This window comes from Ictidomys tridecemlineatus, chromosome 14 (genome assembly GCF_052094955.1).
Source record: "Ictidomys tridecemlineatus isolate mIctTri1 chromosome 14, mIctTri1.hap1, whole genome shotgun sequence".
NCBI classification, from domain to species: domain Eukaryota; kingdom Metazoa; phylum Chordata; class Mammalia; order Rodentia; family Sciuridae; genus Ictidomys; species Ictidomys tridecemlineatus.
In genome coordinates this window covers 66,559,711-66,581,559 of record NC_135490.1, presented here as the reverse complement: position 1 = coordinate 66,581,559, position 21,849 = coordinate 66,559,711, and the positions used below count along the sequence as shown (strand labels likewise).

The 21,849-nt window shown below is 34.0% G+C and overlaps 1 protein-coding gene across 5 annotated transcripts in view; it reads left to right on the top strand.

Annotated features, from left to right (window-relative positions):
- Window positions 1–21,849, top strand: part of Kat6a (lysine acetyltransferase 6A) — a 104,609-nt gene that overhangs the window by 62,311 nt on the left and 20,449 nt on the right. For 4 of the 5 annotated variants that reach the window (XM_078031266.1, XM_078031263.1, XM_078031265.1 and 1 more), the window contains 3 exons: window positions 1,694–1,812; window positions 16,782–16,817; window positions 17,164–17,279. In XM_078031266.1, coding sequence (XP_077887392.1) covers window positions 1,694–1,812; window positions 16,782–16,817; window positions 17,164–17,279 — 271 coding nt within the window. The remainder of the gene's footprint in view (window positions 1–1,693; window positions 1,813–16,781; window positions 16,818–17,163; window positions 17,280–21,849) is intronic. The other variant, XM_078031267.1, reaches the window with a different exon arrangement.

Genomic DNA, 21,849 nt, shown 5'->3' with positions numbered 1-21,849 from the left:
GGAAGTTTTCATGGGTTAAATGGAGAGAGAAGGTGGGGGAGAAAACCACTGCTGCAGATAATTTGCCTGTATATTAGGCTGGGTTTCCTTGTTTTCACAGTAGAAAACATCTGTAGGGAGGACTCAGTGGTATAGTAAGTCAGAGAACACTTTGATTAGCTGTCCTGGTAATTAAATCTTAAAATAGCCTCATTACTGAGCTTTGAATTTAGCGTACTTAATAAGGTGAAGGAAGTAGAAAGGGCTCTGAGGAAAGTAGATGAATGAGGATGAACTCTTGGATCACAAGATACTGTTTGACTTAACTGCAGGAGAATTTCTTAACTTTGATACCCTCTCCCCAGTGTCCCTTTGGTAAGTGTATTCACTGTTTCTTCATTCCTGCTTATTTAAGTGGTTGATTGATCCAGTGCAGGAGATAATATCCTCATCATTATCAGGTTCCTCTTTTATTGATTCATTTTCCACTAGAGTGGAAATCAACTAATTATTCTCTAATTTTTCAAGACTTTTCATATCTTTTATCAGCTTACGTAGATTTTAGATAAGCTTCATTCTGAGCATGTTTAAGAAAATATGTAATCCATTTAGGTTAGATTTAGAATGAAAGAATTTCAAAGCAAATCCTAATGAAAGACATTTTTGCATTAACCATTTGCACTAGAGATGAATTATTAAAAGAATCTTCTGGAAAGTTTTAAAAATAGAAATTGTTAAAGCAAATGTATAAAGTATACAGAGAACTATCATTAAACTTTAGGCATTATTGTATTTGCTTTAGTAGACTCTGTCATTTTCTTTATGAATTATAGACTTTTAAGGAATAATTTGTACATGATTTTACACTGCTACAGAGTGCTGTACTAGATCTGTGCCTGCATCCATATGTGTCATGCACTAGGGGGCATTAAAGTGACATAGTACCTTTAGATTGTACTTTTTTTTTTTTTTCAGTTTGGGAATATTGTCAACAATGAGTCTTTGTCCTTTTTCTTCTTGTACTAAATGAATAACAGACAGCCTGTATGTGCAGTCGATTTGAAAAGAACTGTCACTGATTGGTCTTTTCAGCCATACTCATACAAAGAGGAAATGAGGCCATCAGCAGTGTCATCTTCAAATGCAAAGGATAATGATCTACATAACCCCAAATACTCCCTTCACTAATTTTTTTGCCCAGTTGAGGAAGAGCCATCATTTAGTGGATGATTATCATAATTTTTCATACTTACCCAGAGGATTATCACCTGTGGTCCTCAGGTTTGTGGAGTTTGTGCTTTAACAGGGCACCCAGAAAGTGAGGGGAGTTAGTACTACCTGGTATCAGTTAAGGTAGCTACTTTGGAGATTATCTTTTTGAATGTTGACACATTAAAATTATACTGAAAGTGTCATATTCATACTATTTCAAAATAAATTTTATACTCCTTGTTCTGCCTGTTAAAATGTAATCTATTAATGACGTTTAAATTTGGTTATGTCATATTTTTGAAAGCTTTAAAACAACTCAGGATGTTCATTAAAAGGCAGATATAATATGTAAAGATTCTTTATTGAGTACTATCTTTCTAGAAGTCAATTTAATGCTGTCCTTTTTTGTGTTATATAATAGTATTAAGGTCTTCAGGTTGAAAGTTCATGCATTAAATTAAGGATAGTGCAAATAACATATGAGTCCTTTCTTTATGTGCAGACAATCAGGATGGCTGGGATGGCAAACAAGAAAATGAGGAGCGGCTTTTTGGGAGCCAGGAAATCATGACTGAGAAAGATATGGAATTATTTCGTGATATCCAAGAACAAGCACTGCAGGTAAAGTTGGATGTTCAGAATGGACAATCAACCAACTTTTTCATGAATGAGAAAAAGAGATTTGATTATGTTGTTGGTAAAGCAGCTTATTCATCTTTTCTGAGAAAGGAGTGGTTTGTATATGTAGCTCTGCTGGTTAGAGTATTCCTTTCAAAACCATAACTGTTTCAGTTTTGTAGGTAAACACATTGCTTTGGTTACCAATATTAAGTGAACTTAATTTTTAAATTTTCTGTCCTATTGTATGAAGAAAAAAAAGCTTCTTGAGTGTAATAAAGCATAAAATTCATTAGTTCAAGAAATATTTGTTAAATGCTTCTGTCTTAATCATATGTGACATGGCAAACTATAAATATATAGATAAAAAAACTTATTTATGTGCCACGTGCTATAGATGCCAAAGTAAATGACAGAGTTCCTTCTCTCAAATATAGTGAAAAAAGGACATGCAGGGCTGGGGTTGTAGCTCTTGTAGAGCACTTGTCTTGCATGCATGAGGCACTGGGTTTCATCCTCAGCACCACATAAAAATAAAGATATAGTGTCCATCTACAACTAAAAACATTTTTTAAAAAAGACATGAAAATAAAAATCTTATTAATATGAAAAGTTTCATTATGAAGTACACAGTATTGGAAGAATAGGGAAGCAAGCATCTATCTTGGGAAGTTCAGTGAAGGATCTTAAAGGATATAGAGTAGCTTATCAGAATAACAGGGATTGGGGTCACATCTGATCAGAAGGAACAGAAGTGAAAATGAACATATCCAAGAAAGGGGAAAGCATGCTTACTTGTCATGAATATGCTTACTTGTCATATACTATTTCAAAATATATAAAATAGTGTGAATATAACAAGTGGAATATATGTGGAAACTGAAGTGCTTTAGGATGAAGAACATAGGGTGTAGAGAATGTGGGAGGTGAGGTTAGAAAAGTGCAGGGACAAGATCTTACAGGCTCTTCTAGATTATGTTTGTTTTTCTTTTGTTTTTTTCCTTATTCGCTACGAACCAACTTACTACATAAACCAAATTAAGTTATCTCTTATCATGAAAGTAAGTATTTATAAAGTTGATGCTACAGATTATACAATTATATAACTTTTATGATTGTACAGTTGTATAATTAAAATATTTTATAGTAAGAGACCAGTTGGTGATTAGGCTGTTTATGTCTATCATTATGTGAGTACTTTTGAAAAATAAAAACACCAGTATAATTACTCAGTAAGCATTTACTCAGCATTCTATCTTATGATTTAACAATATTCTAGCTATGAGTCAGAGAGATGTGGTTTTAAGACCTGATCTATCATATAGTAACTTTTACTTTGGGTAAGTTTCTCAATCTCTCAAGGCCTGTTTTTTGTTTTTCCTACCAGTAAGTAAAATGAAGCATTTTAGGTATTATAGTAGAAATACATGGAGCTTCAGTAGGACCTCAAAGAAGGAGGTATTTTCTTTATGAGTAGAAGAACCTTTTGTTTCCCAGATAAGTTGTAGACATAGTGCTAACTTAACTTCTGATTTTTTTTGTGTGTTTCTTTAAAATGAGGACATTCTTATGCATGAGAATAATCAAATCAGTTAGCACAAAGTACCATTGTCTAATCCAAAGGTATAATTCAAATCTCACTAATTGAATTACTCATGTTTTTTATATTAGAAAAAAATAACTTTTATATTAGTTATTAGAAAAAAATAACTTTTCCTGGTGCACTACATAATCTAAGATCATGTGTAGATTATTAATTTAATATTCATTTCTCTTTAGTCTCCACAGTCCTTATCTTTCATGACCTTGGCAATTTTGACATATATATAGATAATTTATTTCATAGAATACCCATTACTTTGAGATTGTTCTGTGTTTTATCATGATCTTAAAAATACCACAGAGGGGCCTGGGGATGTGGCTCAAGTGGTAGCGAGCTCGCCTAGCATGCATGAGGCACTGGGTTCGATTCTCAGCACCACATAAAAATAAAATAAAGATATTGTGTCCTCCTAAAACGAAAAAAAAAAGATATTTTTTAAAAATTCCACAGAGGGGATATGTTCTCCTCAGAGCATCATATCAGGATGTATGTAATATCTCTGTTCTATTGTATGTGATATTAATTTTGATTACTCAGTTTAAAGTATTTTTCTGCCATGTAAAATTATTATTTTCTATCTAATTATAAAGTGGTGACATACTTTGAGGTCATGCAAACATCCTGTTTTTTATGAAATTTTTACCTACTGATTTAGCATGATGGTTTTCACCTGAAATATTCACTTTGTTGGTTGGCAAATATGATTTGCTAATTCCATTTTTTTAACATTTATTAATTGGCATTCTACTAACGGATAGTCTTTCTCCTTCCCATTTATTTATTTATTCTTTTAAGAATCAGATTACTATATGGGTTAAATAATTTGTTGATATTAATTAATTTTTTTTTTGTGCTTCAATTGTTCCAAGTTTGGGGAATGTCTGGCTCTTGTGTCCTTTGATGTGTCTCATCCTTTTTATTTACTTCTGGCCACCACAAGATGTTCTAGTCTCTTATTGTTATAGCCTAGTTACCTGGTACCTTTTAGTGGAGAATGGGAATAAGTGTTAGTTGTGTTTGTCAGCTTTTCATTGCTGTGATTAAAATACCTGAGATAATCAACTTCAAAGGAGGAAAGATTTATTTTGGTTCACAGTTTCAGTCAATAGTCACTTGACCACATACATTGCTTTGGGTCTGTGGTAGCATAGTACATCATGGCAGAAATGTATAGGGGAGGAGGCTGTCACCTCATGGTAGCCAGGAATGAAAGAGGGGAGGGGCCAGAGGCCCAGTGTCTCCTTTAAGGGCATGTTCCCAGTGACCTTTCTTCCTCTAGGCCCCACCTCCTAAAGGTTCCTCCAACTCCAGTATCACCACTAACTGAAGATAAAGCCTTTAACACATGGTCTATAGGGAACATTTAAGATCCAAACCATAACAGTAATTCTACCTTTGTACTTGCGCAGGCTCAAAGAGGTATCATCCTTGGTTCTTTATCTTTCTCTTATACTCCACATTCAGTCCATCTAACGATTCTGCCTTCCACATATATCCAGAATATTGACTACTGCTTACTGCTTCAAAATCACTGTCATCTCTGGCTTGGACTCTTATAATATCCAGACTAATATCCTGGTTTCTGCTTTTGCCCCTCACACCAGCACGGAGGCCAGATTAATTATTTTCATACTTAAGTTGAAAACTTGTGTTCAGAAAACCTTTAGTGTCTTTCAAACTTGCTTGGAATTTTATAAACCAAAATCTGTACCCTCATTTCTGAGGTTCTGTGTGATCTTGTCTCTGCTTTCCTCTTTGGATGCTCTTCTACTTTTGCCATTATTTACTTGTTACAGACCTTTTCTTCTTATTCACACACACTGAGCACATTAGTGTCTTGGAGCCTATTTCTATTTATATTCTCTGTTCGATTGCCTTTCTTAGTTGGCTTGCTACTCATTCCCTTTGGGTCTCTGCCCATATGTCATGTTATCAAAGAGACCTTCCCTAACTCCCCACAATAAGACAGCATATTTTTAACCACGGTGTATTACTTTCTATCCACTCACCTGTCTTGCTTTTCCTACATAGTATCATCTCTTGAATTTAAATATTTATTTTTACAATATAAGTGCCTTGAGAACAGAGACTTCCTCTTTGGTCATTTCTTTATACTGAATACTTTGACTAGACTAAAGGCTCAGCAAATATTTGTTTAATGAATAGATATTTGAATGAAATTTTCTGCTGGGAGCAATGGGACAGGAGCTATATGTGATAATAAGTGTGGAGAGATCAGTAACTAGAGAGTGAGTTAAAAGGGAATGCTGCATATGATTTTGTCAAAAAGAACCAACTCCTATGTATAGTTCTAGTGCTTTAATAAAAAATGATAAATTTTAAAAAAAGGGAATGCTGAACTTTGAAGACAATGGGAAACAATGTAAATTTATGTGGCTAATTATATCTTTCTTTCACCATTTTATTAAACTTATGATGATCCATTTATGGGCCTGGTATCAAGGAAATGTACAGCTAGATATTGTAAGTCTAAGTTTGTTTGTTTGTTTGTTTTGTATGTGTGTGTGTATGTGGTACTAGGGATTGAATCCAGGGCCTTGCTCTGCTAGGCAAGCATTCTAATTCTGAGCTACACCCCCAGCCCTTTTTAAAAATTTTATTTTGAGACAGTCTTGCCCAAGTTACTTAGGCTAGCCTTGAACTAAAGATCATGCTGCCTCAACCTCCCAAGTTGCTTGGGATTACAGGTTGTACCACCATACCCAGCTTATTAATTCATGTTTATTTACTTATTATTGATTGGTTGATTGATTTTATTTTTTTAAAAATACACAACAGCAGTAGAATGCATTACGATTCTTTTTACACATATAGAGCACAGTTTTTCGTATCTCTGTATACAAAGTATGTTCATGCCAATTTATGCCTTTCTACATGTACTTTTTTGCATTACAATTCTTAATACACATATATGCCATAATTTTTCATATCATGTTTATATATAAAGTATGTTGACACCTAATTCAAGTCTTCATACATGTACTTTGTATAATGATGTCCATCACATCTATCATCCTTGCTAATCACTTGCTCCCTCCCATTCCCTCCCACTCCTCTTCCCTATCTAGAATTAATCTAATCCTCCCATGCTCTCCCTCCCTACCCCACTATGAGTCAACCTCCTTATATCAGAGAAACATTTGTTTTGGGGGGATTGGCTAACTTCACTTAGCATTATCTTCTCCAATGCCATTCATTCACCTTCAAATGCCATGATTTTGTTCTTTTTTAATGCTGAGTAAAATTCCACTGTGTATATATGCCACTTTTTAAAATTCATTCATCCACTGAAGGGCATTGATGTGGCTGTGTCCTTGTAGTATGCTGTTTTTAAATCTTGGGTATAGTCCAGGATAGCTGGGTCAAATGGTGGTTCCATTCCCAGATTTCCAAGGAATCTCCATACTGCTTTCCATATTGGCTGCACCAATTTGCAGTCCCACCAGCAGTGTATGAGTGTACCTTTTCCCCCACATCCTCGACACCACTTTTTGTTGTTTGTCTTCATAATAGCTGCCATTCTGACTGGAGTGAGATGATATCTTAAAGTAGTTTTGATTTGCATTTCTGTGATTGCTAGAGATGATGAGCATTTTTTCATATATTTGTTGATTGATTGTATATCCTCTTCTGAGAGGTGTCTGTTCAGGTCCTTGGCCCATTTGTTGATTGGGTTATTTGTTTTTTCGGTGTTTAGCTTTTGAGTTCTTTATATACCCTAGAGATTAGTGCTCTATCTGATGTGTAAGGGGTAAAAATTTGCTCCCAGGATGTTGGCTCTCTGTTTACCTCACAAATTGTTTCTTTTGATGAGAAAAAAAACTTCTTAGTTTTGATTCCATCTCATTTATTGATTCTTGGTTTTAATTCTTGTGCTACAGGAGTCTTATTAAGGAAGTTGGGGCCTAACTCACATGATGAAGATTAGGGCCAGAGTCTCTGGTTTAATTCTTAGGTCCTTGATCTATTTTGAGTTAAGTTTTGTGCATGGTGAGAGACAGGGGTTTAATTTAACTTTGTTGGATATGGATTTCCAGTTTTCCCAGCACCATTTGTTGAAGATGCTATCTTTTCTCCAGTGCATGTTTTTGGCACCTTTGTCTAATATAAGGTAATTATAATTTTGTGGGTTAGTCTCTGTGTCCTCTGTTCTGTACCATTGGTCCACTGGCCTGTTTTGATGCCAATACTGTGCTGTTTTTCTTACTATTGTTCTGTAGTATAGTTTAAGGTATGGTATAGTGATGCCTCCTGATTCACTCTTCCTGCTGAGAATTGCTTTAGCTATTCTGGGTCTTTTATTTTTCCAGATGAATTTCATGATTGCTTTTTCTATTTCTATGAGGGATGCCATTGGGATTTTGATTGGAATTGCATTAAACCTGTATAATGCTTTTGATAGTATGGTCATTTTAATAATATTAATTCTTCCTATCCAAGTGCAAGGTAGATCTTTTCATCTTTTAAGGTCTTCTTTGATTTCTCTCTTTAGAGCTCTGTAGTTTTCATTGTATAGATCTTTCACCTCTTGTTAAAGTTGATTTCCAAGTATTTTATTTATTTGTTTATTTATTTTTTAAAGGATATTGTAAATGGGGTAGTTTCCTCATTTCCTTCTCAGAGGATTTTTCACTGATATACAGAAATGCTTTTGATTTATGGGTGTTGATTTTATATCCTGCTACTTTGCTGAATTCATTTACTAGTTCTAGAAGTTTTCTGGTGGAGTTTTTTGGGTCTTCTAGGTATAGAATCATATCATCAGCAAAACAGTGCTAGTTTAAGTTCTTCTTTTCCTATACTTATCCATTTAATTTCTTTCGTCTAATCACTCTGGCCAGTGTTCAAGAACTATGTTGAATTCGTGTTTATTTAAACTGGCAATGCACCAACACTCTGATGATGGTGATATTTCTTCTTGAGATTCATTCATTTAGTATTCATGTGCCTAACTTGGTACTAGAGCTATCAGTGAGGACACAGGCTCCATCTTATGGAGCTTTCAGTCTCATAATTGAGACATACCACTAACGATCATCAAAATAAAGTTATAATTTCAAATTGATACGCAGTAGGAAGAAAATGAGAGATTATAACAAGGGCTGCCTGATCTACATTGCTGGAGGTTAGAGCTGGAGGATGTGTGAGAATGGAAGGCTTTTGAGGAAGTATTTATACAGAATCTAAAACATGGATTGAGAATCAGCTAGGCCAAGAGCTTTTTTTTAAAAAAAAAAAATGACACAACAGACTACCTGTGTAAATGTCTTGAGGCATGAAAAAAATTGATAAATTTGAGGAACTGAAGTCCAGTGTAACTAGAGTCTAGAGTGTAATGAATAAGAGTTACACAGATGAAGCTGGGGAGATTTACATAGGCCAGAAGTTAGAATTGGGTTTTTATCTTAGTTGTATTGGGAAGTCATGAAATGGTTATAGAAAGAAATACCAGGCTAAGTGCAGTGGTGCACACCTGTAATCCCCGTTGCTGGGCAGGAGGACCCGGATTTCAAAGCTGTCTCAGCACCAGCGAGGCGCTAAGCAACTCAATGAGATCCTGTCTCTAAATAAAATACAAAATAGGGCTGGGGATGTGGCTCAGTGGTCGAGTGCACCTGAGTTCAATCCCCAGTAAAACCCACTCCCCTGCCCCCCCACCCAAAAAAAAAAAAAAAGAAAGAAAGAAAGGAAATAGTAGGATTAGATTTGCATTAAAAATTCTTCTTTTTTCTTGGCCTGTGTATGAAGAATAAATTGCAATTAAACAAGAATGGAAATAGAAACAACTTTGCAGGTTTTTGCAAGGATCTGCAAGGTGAAAGAAGATGGTAGCTTGGATTAAGGAGATGGCAGTGGAAATAGGAGAGAAATGGACAGATTTGGAGTTTATTTTGAAGATGAAATCAGCAGAATTTATTGGTGGATTTGGTGTGTAGTTTGTTGGAGGCTGTCAAGGATGATCCAGGTTATATGAATTAATGTAATAAGACAAAGTGGTTTGAAGCCAATTGGGAGAGTTAATGGTGATTAGAGTAGGTTTTGAATAATAAAAGGATTCATAATATAATTCAGAAATTCGTTTTTGAGAGCTTATATTTGGCTTGAGCCTCTTCTTCCTCCTTTTCTCCCCTCTTTCACCTTCCTCTCCTCTTCTTCCCTGGTCCTTTCTGTTGACTATCCAACTCAGGCATTGTACTTGTTAGCCTAGTGTTCTGCCTCTGAGCTACACTCCTGCACCTTGTTGTAAATATTTTCCAGGAAGATTTTATTTTTATTATGGTTTCTTGGGCTATCTCACAAGTAAAAGGTAAATGATAAAGGAGTTAATATTGGAATTCATCCAACCCACACTCATCATTTTTTGAGTGCCTCTTATGTTATAAAAACTGTGCTAGGTGTGTAACTATAAGAAAGACATAGTTTCTATTCTTGTAGATCATACAATCTAGTAGGAAACTGTAAATGTATTGAGGCATGAAAGAACTTAACACATTTGAGTAAAGAATTATTGAATTGTTTAGCAAGAGTTTTTAAAGAGTTTTAGGGGCCAGGGGTGTGGTTTAAAAGTGGTTGAGCGCTGCGTGAAGCACTGGGTTCGATCCCCAGCACCACATAAAAATAAACAAATAAAGTAAAGGTATTGTGTCCATCTACAACTTAAAAAAATTTTTTAGAAAGAGTTTAATTGTGGCTGGGGATGTGGCTCAAGCGGTAACATGCTCGCCTGGCATGTGCGAGGGTGCTGGGTTCCATCCTCAGCACCACATAAAAATAAAATAAAGATGTTGTGTCTTCCGAAAACTGAAAAATAAATATTTAAAAAATTCTCTCTTCTCTTCTCTTTCTCTCTCTCTCTCTCAAAAAAAAAAAAAAAAAGAAAGAGTTTAATTGGTTGTGAATTTTTAAGAAAATTATTGCAGGCGGTAGGGGAAATGAGGATATAGTTCACCTGGTTCCATCTCTAGCAATAGAGTATACTTCCATAAAAAAGAGACTTCTAAAAAGATAAGTAGAAGCATAAAAAAAGTTAGTAGTATGTCTTTTCAAAGAATCAATTCTAGGATTCATAGATGCTTTGGATTTCTTTTTTTTTTTTTAATTCCCTGTTTCATTGATTTTAGCTCTGATCTTAATTATTGCCTTCCTTCTATTTATTTTGGAATCGGTTTATTCTTGTTTTTCAAGGGCTTTGAGATGCATCGTTAGTTTATTATCTGGGATTTTTCTGATTTTCTCATGTAGGCACTGATAGTTATAAACTTTCTTCTTAGAATGTCCTTCATAGTGTTCCAGAGGTTCTTGGTTCTGGTATCACTATTCTTGTTTGATTATAAGAATTTAAAAATTTTTCCTCTGACTTCTTCTATCATCCATCATCTATTAAGAGTGTATTATTCAAGCTCCATATAGTTTTTTGATGTTGATTTGTAATTTCATTCCAGTATTATCAGATAAGATACTAGAAGTTATGTTAGGTATTTACTCAGTTGGCTTGTGGCCTGAACTGATCTGTTTTAGAGAAGGTTTCATGAGAAGCTGAGAAGAAAGTGAATTTGGCTGTTGTTATTGGATAGAATATTCTATAGCTGTCTGTTAAGTCTTTTATTTATAATAATTTTTAGGTTTGAAGAATCTTTACTAAATTTATGTCAGAATGACCTATCTATTGGTGAGAGAAGTATGTTGAAATCACTCAGTATTATCATACTAGTGTCTATCTGAGTCAGTAAGTCACGTATCTTTTTTATGCACCAATGTGTTTTTTTTTTTTTTAAGCCGGACAGAGGGAAAAAGAGAGAGAGAATTTTAATATTTATTTTTTAGTTTTCGGCGGACACAGCATCTTTGTTTGTATGTGGTGCTGAGGATCAAACCCAGGCCACACGCATGCCAAGCGAGGGTACTACTGCTTGAGCCACATCCCCAGCCCTGCAGCAATGTTTTGAGCATAAATATTTATTATCATTATACCTTCTTGTTGGATTGTTCCCCTTGCCAGTATGAAATAACCGTTTTTGTCTCTTCTGATTAATTTTGGCTTGAAGTCTGCTTTGTCCATATCAGAGTAGCTAATCCTGTTTGTTTTCAGGCTTCATATACATGGTATATCAATTTCTATCCTTTCATTTTCATTCAGCCCGTGACTGTCTTTGCCTCTAAGGCAAGTGTCTTGCAAACACCATATACTTTGGTCTTGTTTTTTTTTTTTTTTTTTAAATTCATTCTGCCAACCTATGTCTTTTAAGTGAGGAATGGATGATTTACATTCAGTATTATTATAGAGAGGTGTTAGTTAATTCCTGCCATTTTGATTTATATCTAATGTTTAATTTGGTCCTTTTTCTCATTTGCTTATCTACTTTTTAAATAAGATTGTCCACTTATGAGCTCTAGAGTTCATTTTTTATTTCTTTTGCGTGTAGTATTTAAGTATCTTCTGTAGTATTGATATAGTGATCATGTACTTTTAGTTTCTGATCATCTTGGAAGATTTTTTTTTTCAATTCTGAAGGATAGTTTTGTTGAATATAGCAATCTTGGTTGAAATTTATTTTCTGTCATGGCTTGAAATACATCATTCCAAGCTCTCCTGTATTTTAGAGTTTATGTTGAGAATTCAGAAGCAATTTAGAAATTTATGATGAAAAGAGAAAGGAATTGTTGAATAGTTTCTTTAAGAAGGTAACAGAGGATGTAATTTTATACACAAGTGAAGGTATTGGCCTTAGATAGGATTCCAGATGAATTTTTTCATAGACTAAGGAAGTAAGCAAGATATATAAACACAAAGGTTTAGATATGCAGATGTGCCAAGGAAAGTTGTGGAAGCTCACTTCCAGTTTCTTAGTGCAGTAGGAATCAAAGGCATTGGCTGAAAGTAAAGCTGAAGTAAGAGGTATCTTCAGGAGACAGAAAGAAATATGAAGTTATCTTTTAGGAGAATGGGAGAATAAATGGGGTACTAAAGCATTAAGTGCCCTTTTGAGGTTAATGATTATGATTTATAAATTGAGACTAGTTAGAATGATTCTGTGCTTTTCTCCAACTATATTCAAAATTTGAGGATGACAGATAATGGGGAGAATTGAATTTAACAAGGATTTGGTTTTGATGTTTAATTAGGAAAGAGGCAGGATATTATGAATATATGCAAAGATGTGAGTTACAATAAAGATGTTAGACTCTAGGTTAGATAAAAAAAAAGAAGGGCATGAGGAGAATGAAAGCTTGTAGGATCACTGGATTATAGGTCCTGTGGGAAAGGGTGGAACAAGATGAGAGGGCTGAGAACAGAATCTTAGATTTTGTCAATATTTTTTGGTAAAAGAACTAGCAAAGATAGAAAAGGGATGTCTGAGTGTAGAAAAAAAGGTTTATGAGAAGAGAGCGATGGGAAATAGTTCAGAGTCTATGAGCATTTATGGCTTAGTTGAGTATCATATCACTCTTTAGATAGGCCAAACCCTGTATCCACAATTCTGAAATCCAAAGAATCCTAGAAAGCTTTAAAAAAAATTGTGGTAAAATACACATAATATAAAATTCACCATTTTAGCCATTTTTGAGTGTCTTGTTCAATTGCATTAAATATGTGTATGTTGTTATACACCTATAATATCATCATCTGTCTCCAGGACTTTTTCGTATTTGTCAGTATACACCCTCCTTGACTCTTGGCAACTACTGGTTCTATTTTCTGTCTTTATTAATTTGACTACTCTAGTTGCCTTATATAAGTGGATTTGAATAATCTTTGTCCTTATGTATCTGGCTTAATTCACCTAGCATAATGTTGTTAAGCAGAGGTGTCTTCCTTAAGGCTGAAAAATACTCCATTGTAGATATATACCACATTTTGTTTATCTATTGATCTCTTAATGAACCCCTGGTTTGTTTGCACTCATAGCATTACTATGAGCATTGGTATTCAAATATCTGTTTGAGTACCTTCTTTCAATTCTAGGGGGTAAGTGGACTTTCTGTGTCCCATGGTAATTCTGTCTAATTTTAATGTCCACCAGCAGAGGGACAGGGTTCTAATTTCTCTACATCCTTACCAAACTAGTTAGCACTCTATACCATAGCTCTTGTTAACTTGTTCAGGCTGGCCTCCAACTTGGAATCCTACCATCTACTCTTGAACTGTTGGGACTTTAGGTGTACTACAACCACACCTGACTAAGGGGAAAAAATGTTTGTTTGTTTTTGTTTTGTTTTGTTTTGTTAATTTAACCCATTCTACAGTAAGTCTTACTTTACTTAAACTCAGTTATTGGCAAAACATGATCTGAACTGATAGGATACTGTTTAAGTCCTTTATATACTCTAGTTATTGTGAATACTCATGTATTTTGCTGAAGAAATATTAATGTGTCTGATTATAGAGTGTTGCTCCAAATCTGCCTGGGCTGTTGATTTTAGTATAAGTGTATATACTTTAAATACTTCAAATATTTCTCTAAAATCAGAAAAATGCAGAATTCTAAAACATTCTAGATGAGAGGTTGTAGGTTTGTAGCTTCCTGTCTTTGGAAAACTAAGTTCTTATTTTTAAAAAACACAATGTACACAGATTTTGGAATTAAAAACAATTGAGTGCTTACTCTGTTTCCCTCGCTTCTAGCCATGAAAGGTCTTTATGCTTCATTCTTACTGTTCTTACCCAGGTGTTTTTTGCCTCCTTAATCTCTCTGAGCCTTGTTTTTTCCATCTGTAAAGTGGGTTGGCTTTCCCCTATTTTGAGGAATGGATTGTTGGGATTAAGTGAAGCAACAGTAGAAGCTCAGAGTATGGCACCATAGGTGTTCCATGAATGCTGATTCTCCTTTCCTTTAGTTTGTGTTCTCTCTAGTTTGGAGCATGTGAACTCATTCTTACATACCTCTTTCATCATGTAAACTTTTAACCCTAATGAATGAGGTTGCTTATTATAATATTTCTATAGGAAACGAATTCAAATATCAGAAAGCCATTTCTACTCTCCATGTTTTCATCTTATGTTGATAAGGGAACAGTCCCACCCTTTATTCTCACTTCAAAATGTCACTCCCTTAGGGAGTGGAATGGGACTGTAGGTCTAGGGAGAGCTGTGTGAGTGGAGAGACAGGGGAAGGGTACAGGGCAATATTTACATAAATTGTAAATTTGTTGTTTATATCAGATCCAGAGTACTGTGGGAGCAGGCTGTATTAAAAATTGGGCTTAGATAAGCCATTTAAAAAATATTTTTTAATTGGACACAATATCTTTATTTTATTTGTTTGCTTATTTTTTTTTATGTGGTGTCGAGGATTGAACCCAGTGCCTCATACATGCTAGGCAAGTGTGCTACTGCTGAGCCACAACCCCAAGAGCCCTTAGATAAGCCATTTAATGGAAGCTGAGTTTTTGTAGAAGAATAATCTCTACTTATAAACTGCTAGTAATAAAAGTGTCATTATTTAGAAATAGATATGTTTAAAGTTTTCTTTGGTTACAGACAATTACTAGTGCATCTGATGTTCTCTTTAGTTATTTTAGATTAAAAGATAAATTCTGGCCCGGGATATAGGTCATCTTTCAAAGAATATGGCATATTTAAATGAGAAGGTCATGAAGTGATAGAACTTGACTAAAAATTTATAAATATATATTTTGTGCTCTTGATTATACTAGATATATGCACTTTAGAAAGTTGCTTAAGAGTATTTTGGCTGAAATTTTAAAATACCCTCTCAAAGATGATCTTGTAGTAATTTCATATGTGACAATTTGATTTTAGCAGGGACTGGGTTAATGAGTGGTTTAGATGCAGCATTTGCTTCCTCCCTGTGTAGAGCCTTATTAACTTCTAAACCTTAGTGAATGGAAACCCTTTTGCTCTGGAGGTTTGCATGAGGGAATTGGGAGTGGTGGAGGACACACGCATGAGCAGGTGTGCCAGAGCATTTCACAGCACAAAGGTGAAGATAGGTGGATAGAGGGGGAGTCTGCTACAAGTCTGCTTCTCTACACGTTCTTACTTGTGGTGATGTGCAAACAATTATACTGGAACTGGATATCTACTTTCACACTGGGCATCCGCCTGGAAGAGCGATGGGCAGCTGATGGGAAAGCTCTCAAACAACAGGCAGTGCCACAGCAGGTGCATGTTTTCAGCTTTTGTACCTCCTGTTTGATCCTTGCCTCAAAAAGTTAAATTTGGTTTCTGGTATTTGAAACTATTTTTCCTGTACTACTATTCTTATTTTGAGCTGTGTAAATGGATGAAAATATCCTACTTTATGAATTAAAATACTTGATTCTGGAATATGGTTTAAAGAAGAGCCTTTTAAAACCCTTTTTTTTAACAAAGTTCTGTTTTGGATTTTGAGAAATGAAAGAAATCTTATTTTTATCTTATTTCTATATAGTTTTTGCATTTGGAAGAGCTCTAGTACTTGCTGCTGTTACAATACTGCTTATCTAAATAGATGATGGTTGTCTCTTTAAAAAATTTGTTCTAATTAGTTATACATGATAATAGAATGCATTTTGACACATCATACATAAATGGAGAACAACTTCTCATTTGTCTGGTTATACATGAAAATGGTTGTCTTTTGTTTTGAGGTGTTTGAGGAACAGCTTGAGGTCTCACTTGGCAGTTTTCCAGTATGAAACCTGAGATAAATCCCTTGGCCTTTTATAAGAGCAAATTGTTAAGTAAAGCAGAGAGAGTTCTCAAATGAGTTGTGGTGAAGTGGCTTCTTTCTTATAAATGAATTTATATAAATTAAAAAAATTTTAAATCTTTTTATTTTTGTTATAAAACCATCTGTGATAAGCATACATATGTGTGTGCATATCATATGTATATATGGGTCTTTTGCTAGGTTCATTGTACAGAAAATCAAGTTGCCCTTGAATTTAAGGTTTTAAAAAACTGGGTATTATTGTCTTGAGCAATGTCTTGTATTTGAATTTCTGGTTTAGAAGTCAAGCAATTCAGTTTTTTCTTGGATAGTATAATTATTTCGATTATTACAGGACTTGGGGGAAGCATGACATAAGTTTCATTATAAAAAGTGGGCAGAAAAAAAGGAATAGCTTGTGTATAGTAAAGTATATTTTTCTTGGATCAGATCTGTGCAGAGCTACTAAGGAAGGGAATTTTAGGTGTACTATGAAGTGAATACTCTTGATAAATTGTTTTATCATATTCTTTTTATATTGTTCTTAGATATTTACTCTCCCAATCAGAAAGTCTTTCTTTTCATTGTGTACTTAACACGTTCAGTAGTTCATTTCCATTGTGTTCAGCTGAGGCAAATATGAAGCACCACCTTAAATTATTCTTTATCTTGATTTTTTTTTTTTTTTTTTGCAGTGCTGGGGATTGAACCCAGGGTCTTGTGCATGTGAGGCAAGCACTCTGTTCTTTATCTCGTATCCTTAAATGCTAGCAGTTTCTTTTTAATAAGAAGTCATTAAGGGAGTAAGTTTAGTCGGAAGAAAGTATTCTTAGTATTTTTAAATTAGAAAACGCAGTAATACCAACTACATTTAGTTCCAAGATATTTATTAGCCTTTTTATTCTTTGGATATTCTGTTTAAAAACAACTTATATTAAAATTTGTTAGCTTTTCTTTTTTTTCCCTTCCTAATAGAAAAATCCTAAGAAGAGATTTAGATTCAGATTTTTGTTTGTTTGTTATTATGTCAGTGTATCTGATTTAGCTAACTTTTGTAATGTATTCTTGACTGAACAGAAAGTTGGAGTGACTGGTCCCCCTGATCCACAAGTCCGCTGCCCCTCTGTCATTGAATTTGGGAAGTATGAAATTCACACCTGGTATTCCTCTCCATATCCTCAAGAATACTCAAGGTATGTTTTGAGAGATCCTTTAGTTTCTTTTTAGTTTCATAGGACTCTAGAAGTAGAAGGGAGACTAAAGTGTTCTAGTTTAGTTCATTTTTTTACATTTGAAGAAACTGGGGCTTTTTAAAATGTCCATAACTGTAGCATTCTTTGGCAATCACTTAATCCTGACTGGCTTTTAGATTTTCTTTTCTGTAACTTTTCCAAAAGCTATTGTTTAAAATTAGAAATCTTAGGCATGGGGCAGAATGAAAGAGGAATGCTTTTTCTTTAAGAGAAATTTGCTTTAGTGTGTGTGTGTGTGTGTGTGTGTGTGTGTGTGTGTGTGTGGTGCTGGGGATTGAACCCATGGCCTTGTGCATGCAAGGCAAGCACTCTACCAACTGAGCTATATCTTGACACTAGTTTTTTTCTTTTTCTTTCTTTTTTTTAACAAGAAAGAATTTTACATATATATAAAGTTTCACTTGTAGTTTTGATCTAAATTTTTATAATTTAACAAACTTTGTCGATAGTATGTTTTCCCAGGCAAAACTGGACAAGTGGGATAGGACAAAATTATATATAAAATAGATAGCTTGGATTTCTAGATATAGAAATTGCCCACTCTGAAGCTTTTTGGGAAGTAACGTGCATCGTAGAGCCATATTTATTTCATGACTTAGCTTGACGTTTATAAACAGTGCAACCTTAGAAGCCACTCAACTACTCTGTGTCAGTTTCCTCATCTGTAAAGTGGAGATACTAACAGTACTTAAATCATAGTGTTATTGTGAACATTAAATGAGTTAAAACATGTAAATAACTTTGTTTTATAATGTCAATTATATGTTAAGTGCTCAATAATGTCAATTGTATTTTTCCTTTAGGGTTGAAATGAAAAGAGAGAAAAAGATGCAATAAAAGTTAAACACTAGTTTATCATTTGTTGCATAGCAGTCACATTAATGCTTCCCAGTCTTTGAACTACTTATGCATTCTACAGTCTCCCAGTTAGCAGGTGTTGTAAGGAATAATAAGTTATGGTGCTTTGTGGGTTAAACTACAACAACATATACTTTGAGTTTTATAATATGTAAAAACTATAACATGGATTATTTCCAAGAAGCTGAAAATAGATCCAAAGAGTTGTTAAAATTGTCTGCCACTAAAAGTGTCTTTTAATTTTTTCTTTCCATATAATATAATAACTTGCCAATGTGGTTCCAAGTCTATAGCAGAAATAGAAAACTAGAAGCAGCAGTGCTATTATAGACCCTAACTTCAGTGAAGTAACAACAACAAAAAAAGAGACAAAAACAAAACTTGACAAACTAACAAGCTCATCAAACACATTTGGGAACCATACTGTAGGATTAGTTGACCCTAAACAACTGATTCGTAGACTGTGGTATTATCTTTTAAGTTAGTACTCTATATCATGGAATAATAATTTGAATTTGTTCAGAGAAGGTTAAATTATGTATATTTTAGAAGTAAGCGGGAAACTTCTTCAGCTACCCTTCAGAACTCTGGTATTCAAGGTGACTCATTTCTTGGGAGTTTTGTATAGCCGGATTCTCTTGTGTGATCAAGAAGAAATATGCTGAGAAATTAATTTATTTGTCAAGTAAATCATGTTATTACTTTAAAGTGAGCTGTTCATAAGCTGTCCACATCAGAGGAGCACTCAACTTAGAGAAGAAAGTCAGGGGATGTAGTACAGATAGATTATCTCTTCTACTCAGTGGAGAAATAGAAACAGAGTGCCAACATTAGCACTTGCTTTTCAAGAGATGATGAGAATGGAACTATGAACTGTTGTTTTTTAAGATATTAAAAGGATTTGTTGAAATTGTTGCCTTTTGTTCTGTGAGAGTGTCACTAGAAACTAATGTGAGGGACCTGGTTACCAGCAAAGTGGTAAATGTTACCAGCAGAAAATAAGTAACCAAAAAAGTATCATAAAAATCATTAATAGAAGGCAGAAATAGGATAGGAAGTATTTTTTTAAAAAAATTTTTAGTTGTAAATAGACACAATACCTTTATTTTGTTTATTTATTTTTATGAGGTATTAAGGATCGAACCCTGAGCCTCACATTTGTGAGGCAAATGTTCTGGCACACAAGTGTTCTGCTGAACCACAACACCAGCCCCTAAAATTCAGCTTTCTTAAAGCAGGATTTTGGACATTTCCTATACATTTTCTTATCCATTGTGGTGCCTTCAATTTTCCATTAGAATATAGTAATTCATTAGCATCTTTAGGAATTATGAATTTTTTAATGTATTTTCTTGTTTCTGTATTTTTTTTAAAAAACTACCTATATCTATCTGAATGCATTTGCTTCCTAGTTCTTTTAAACTTGAGCTGACTGAAATGTTCAGAGATCTTGTATGTCCCAAATAATAAAGCTCTATCCTTAATTTTTTAATACCTACTTATTATTCTGTACTAAATTATTTTCTTATTGCTAAAGGTTATAAACACATTTTAAAAGTTTAAATCCCAAGGCCTACAAAAACAGGGCATTTTGAAGAAACTAAAAAGAATAGCTCACCTGAAGAAAAATTTTTAGGGAAATAGGATTATGCCTGAGAGAGTTTCCCATAATATCCAAATATTTGTATGTGCATTGTGTATTAAGTAAATTAATCCCTGGCTTTAAAAATAATGGTAATGAAGCAACAATTCTATTTTATTTCCATCAATCTAGTTAAGTCTATGACATTGAAGGATATAAAACAAGAGTTTTCTCCATCAGGGCCATTTGATGCACAAAGCAAAAAAGTTTTGAGACCTCTACTTTACCATTGAAAACATGACAGATAGGCTCAAGGCAAAAGAAATTGTCATTAGCAGGTACCCTATTCTGAATTGTTGAGAGTTTAGCTTGAGAATAACTTTTTGCTATGAGATTATTTCAAGGTCTCGACAAGGCAGATTCCCGTATAATAAAGTTGCTTAGGAAGTTTCTTTGATTTTCTACCTGAGTTGACTTGACGCATAGATTATGAAATTGTCAGTAGAACCAGGTTTGATATTTTTTTTCCCCATAATCCCAGTTACTGAGGAAGAAACCACACAGAATCCTTACTGTCTTTGGCTATTAAATGAAGTAAAACGGATGAAAGGAAAACAAAATTAATAATGAATAATTGCAGCTGTAATTACAATTCATTGAACTGAACATCTTTGCAATAATTTTGTGAGGTAAATATTTCTGTATTCAGAGAAGACAAGAGTCCAGCAGTCATATTTGAGAAATTATGGTTTGTAAGTGACAGAACTAGGATTTAAGCCCACTTCTCTCTTCCCACATAGCCATATCTTTAGCCACTTGTGTTGAACTGTATGAATCATGTTAATCTAGATTGGGCTCACTTGGCTTGTACCTTAATTTTTGATTTAAGTAATATTTGGTGTAATTTTTGTTATATTAAAGTTTCACTACAGGTTGTCAATTATGAAGGCCACACAGACTGCTACTATCTTGGGCAGTGTTTAAAAGCCACAGTTACTCTAGAAACTCCCAGAAGGAAAATCTGTATTATTCTAGAAGTAAGGGGATTGCATATAGCTGCAGCCTAATCCTGATTTTACAAGCTGGGGTATCATCACATTGATGAAGCTGAGCAAAAAAAGATGTAGGTACTATCAGCAGGAGGATCACCAAAAGCAGCCCCCACTAGAATTCTCTAGGGCTAGGAGTATACAAAATCATTATAACTGCATTTAATTTCATGTAGTTTAATGTTCCTTGTATAGAATATATTTTCCCAATGTAAGAACTCCAGACATTTATATTTTACTAAAAGAAAGTTTTGTTTTTCCAATTTTTTCAGGCCATTCCCTTTAGATTAAAAAGCGTCATCCAAATGGGCTTGATTCTGATAAAATCAGGGACTTTAAAAGTATTTTCAGCAAGAAATATTTTAGAATAAAGTAGATGTTAACACTTGCTTTTACTTTATTGTTTTTCATTTAATAAGGTTTGCTAGAGATTTTAATTATTAAATGTTCTATATCTTACAATTCTAATGTATGGCATGGACTCAATTTAGCGGATGAGACTTAGCAGTAATTTTCTTAGAGATTTCATTTCTTTCAGTGTTTTCTTGAGCAACCTGGTTACTATTAAAACTTAAAAAAAAAAAAGGCCTTTTCTCACAGACTATCGGGAATAAATTGTACTTTCGTTTCTTTGTTTTATAAATATTTCCTGAAAAGTAGCATTTGTTGAATATTTATTGCCTTTTTACTTGACAGATGAAATTATATGTTATCACGTACAATACAGTGTCTAAGTATTACAGACATTGTGAAATGACTCAAATGTAGCTAATTAGCATAAATTGTACTGTATTTTCTTCTCTCTGTACAGAGATGTAACAGTTGGATTGGATGAAAAAGTTAGCATTCATCTTTACTGTAATATGGAAAACTTAGGAAGTCTGACACTGTTTTTTTTTTCCTTCTATTTTTCTTTTTAATATTTTTTAAAACACAGCATTTTGCTTAGGTTTCTCAGATTAACATTTTAGGAAATATTTAATTGTGATATTTAGCTCTCAAAATGAAAACTTTTTACTCA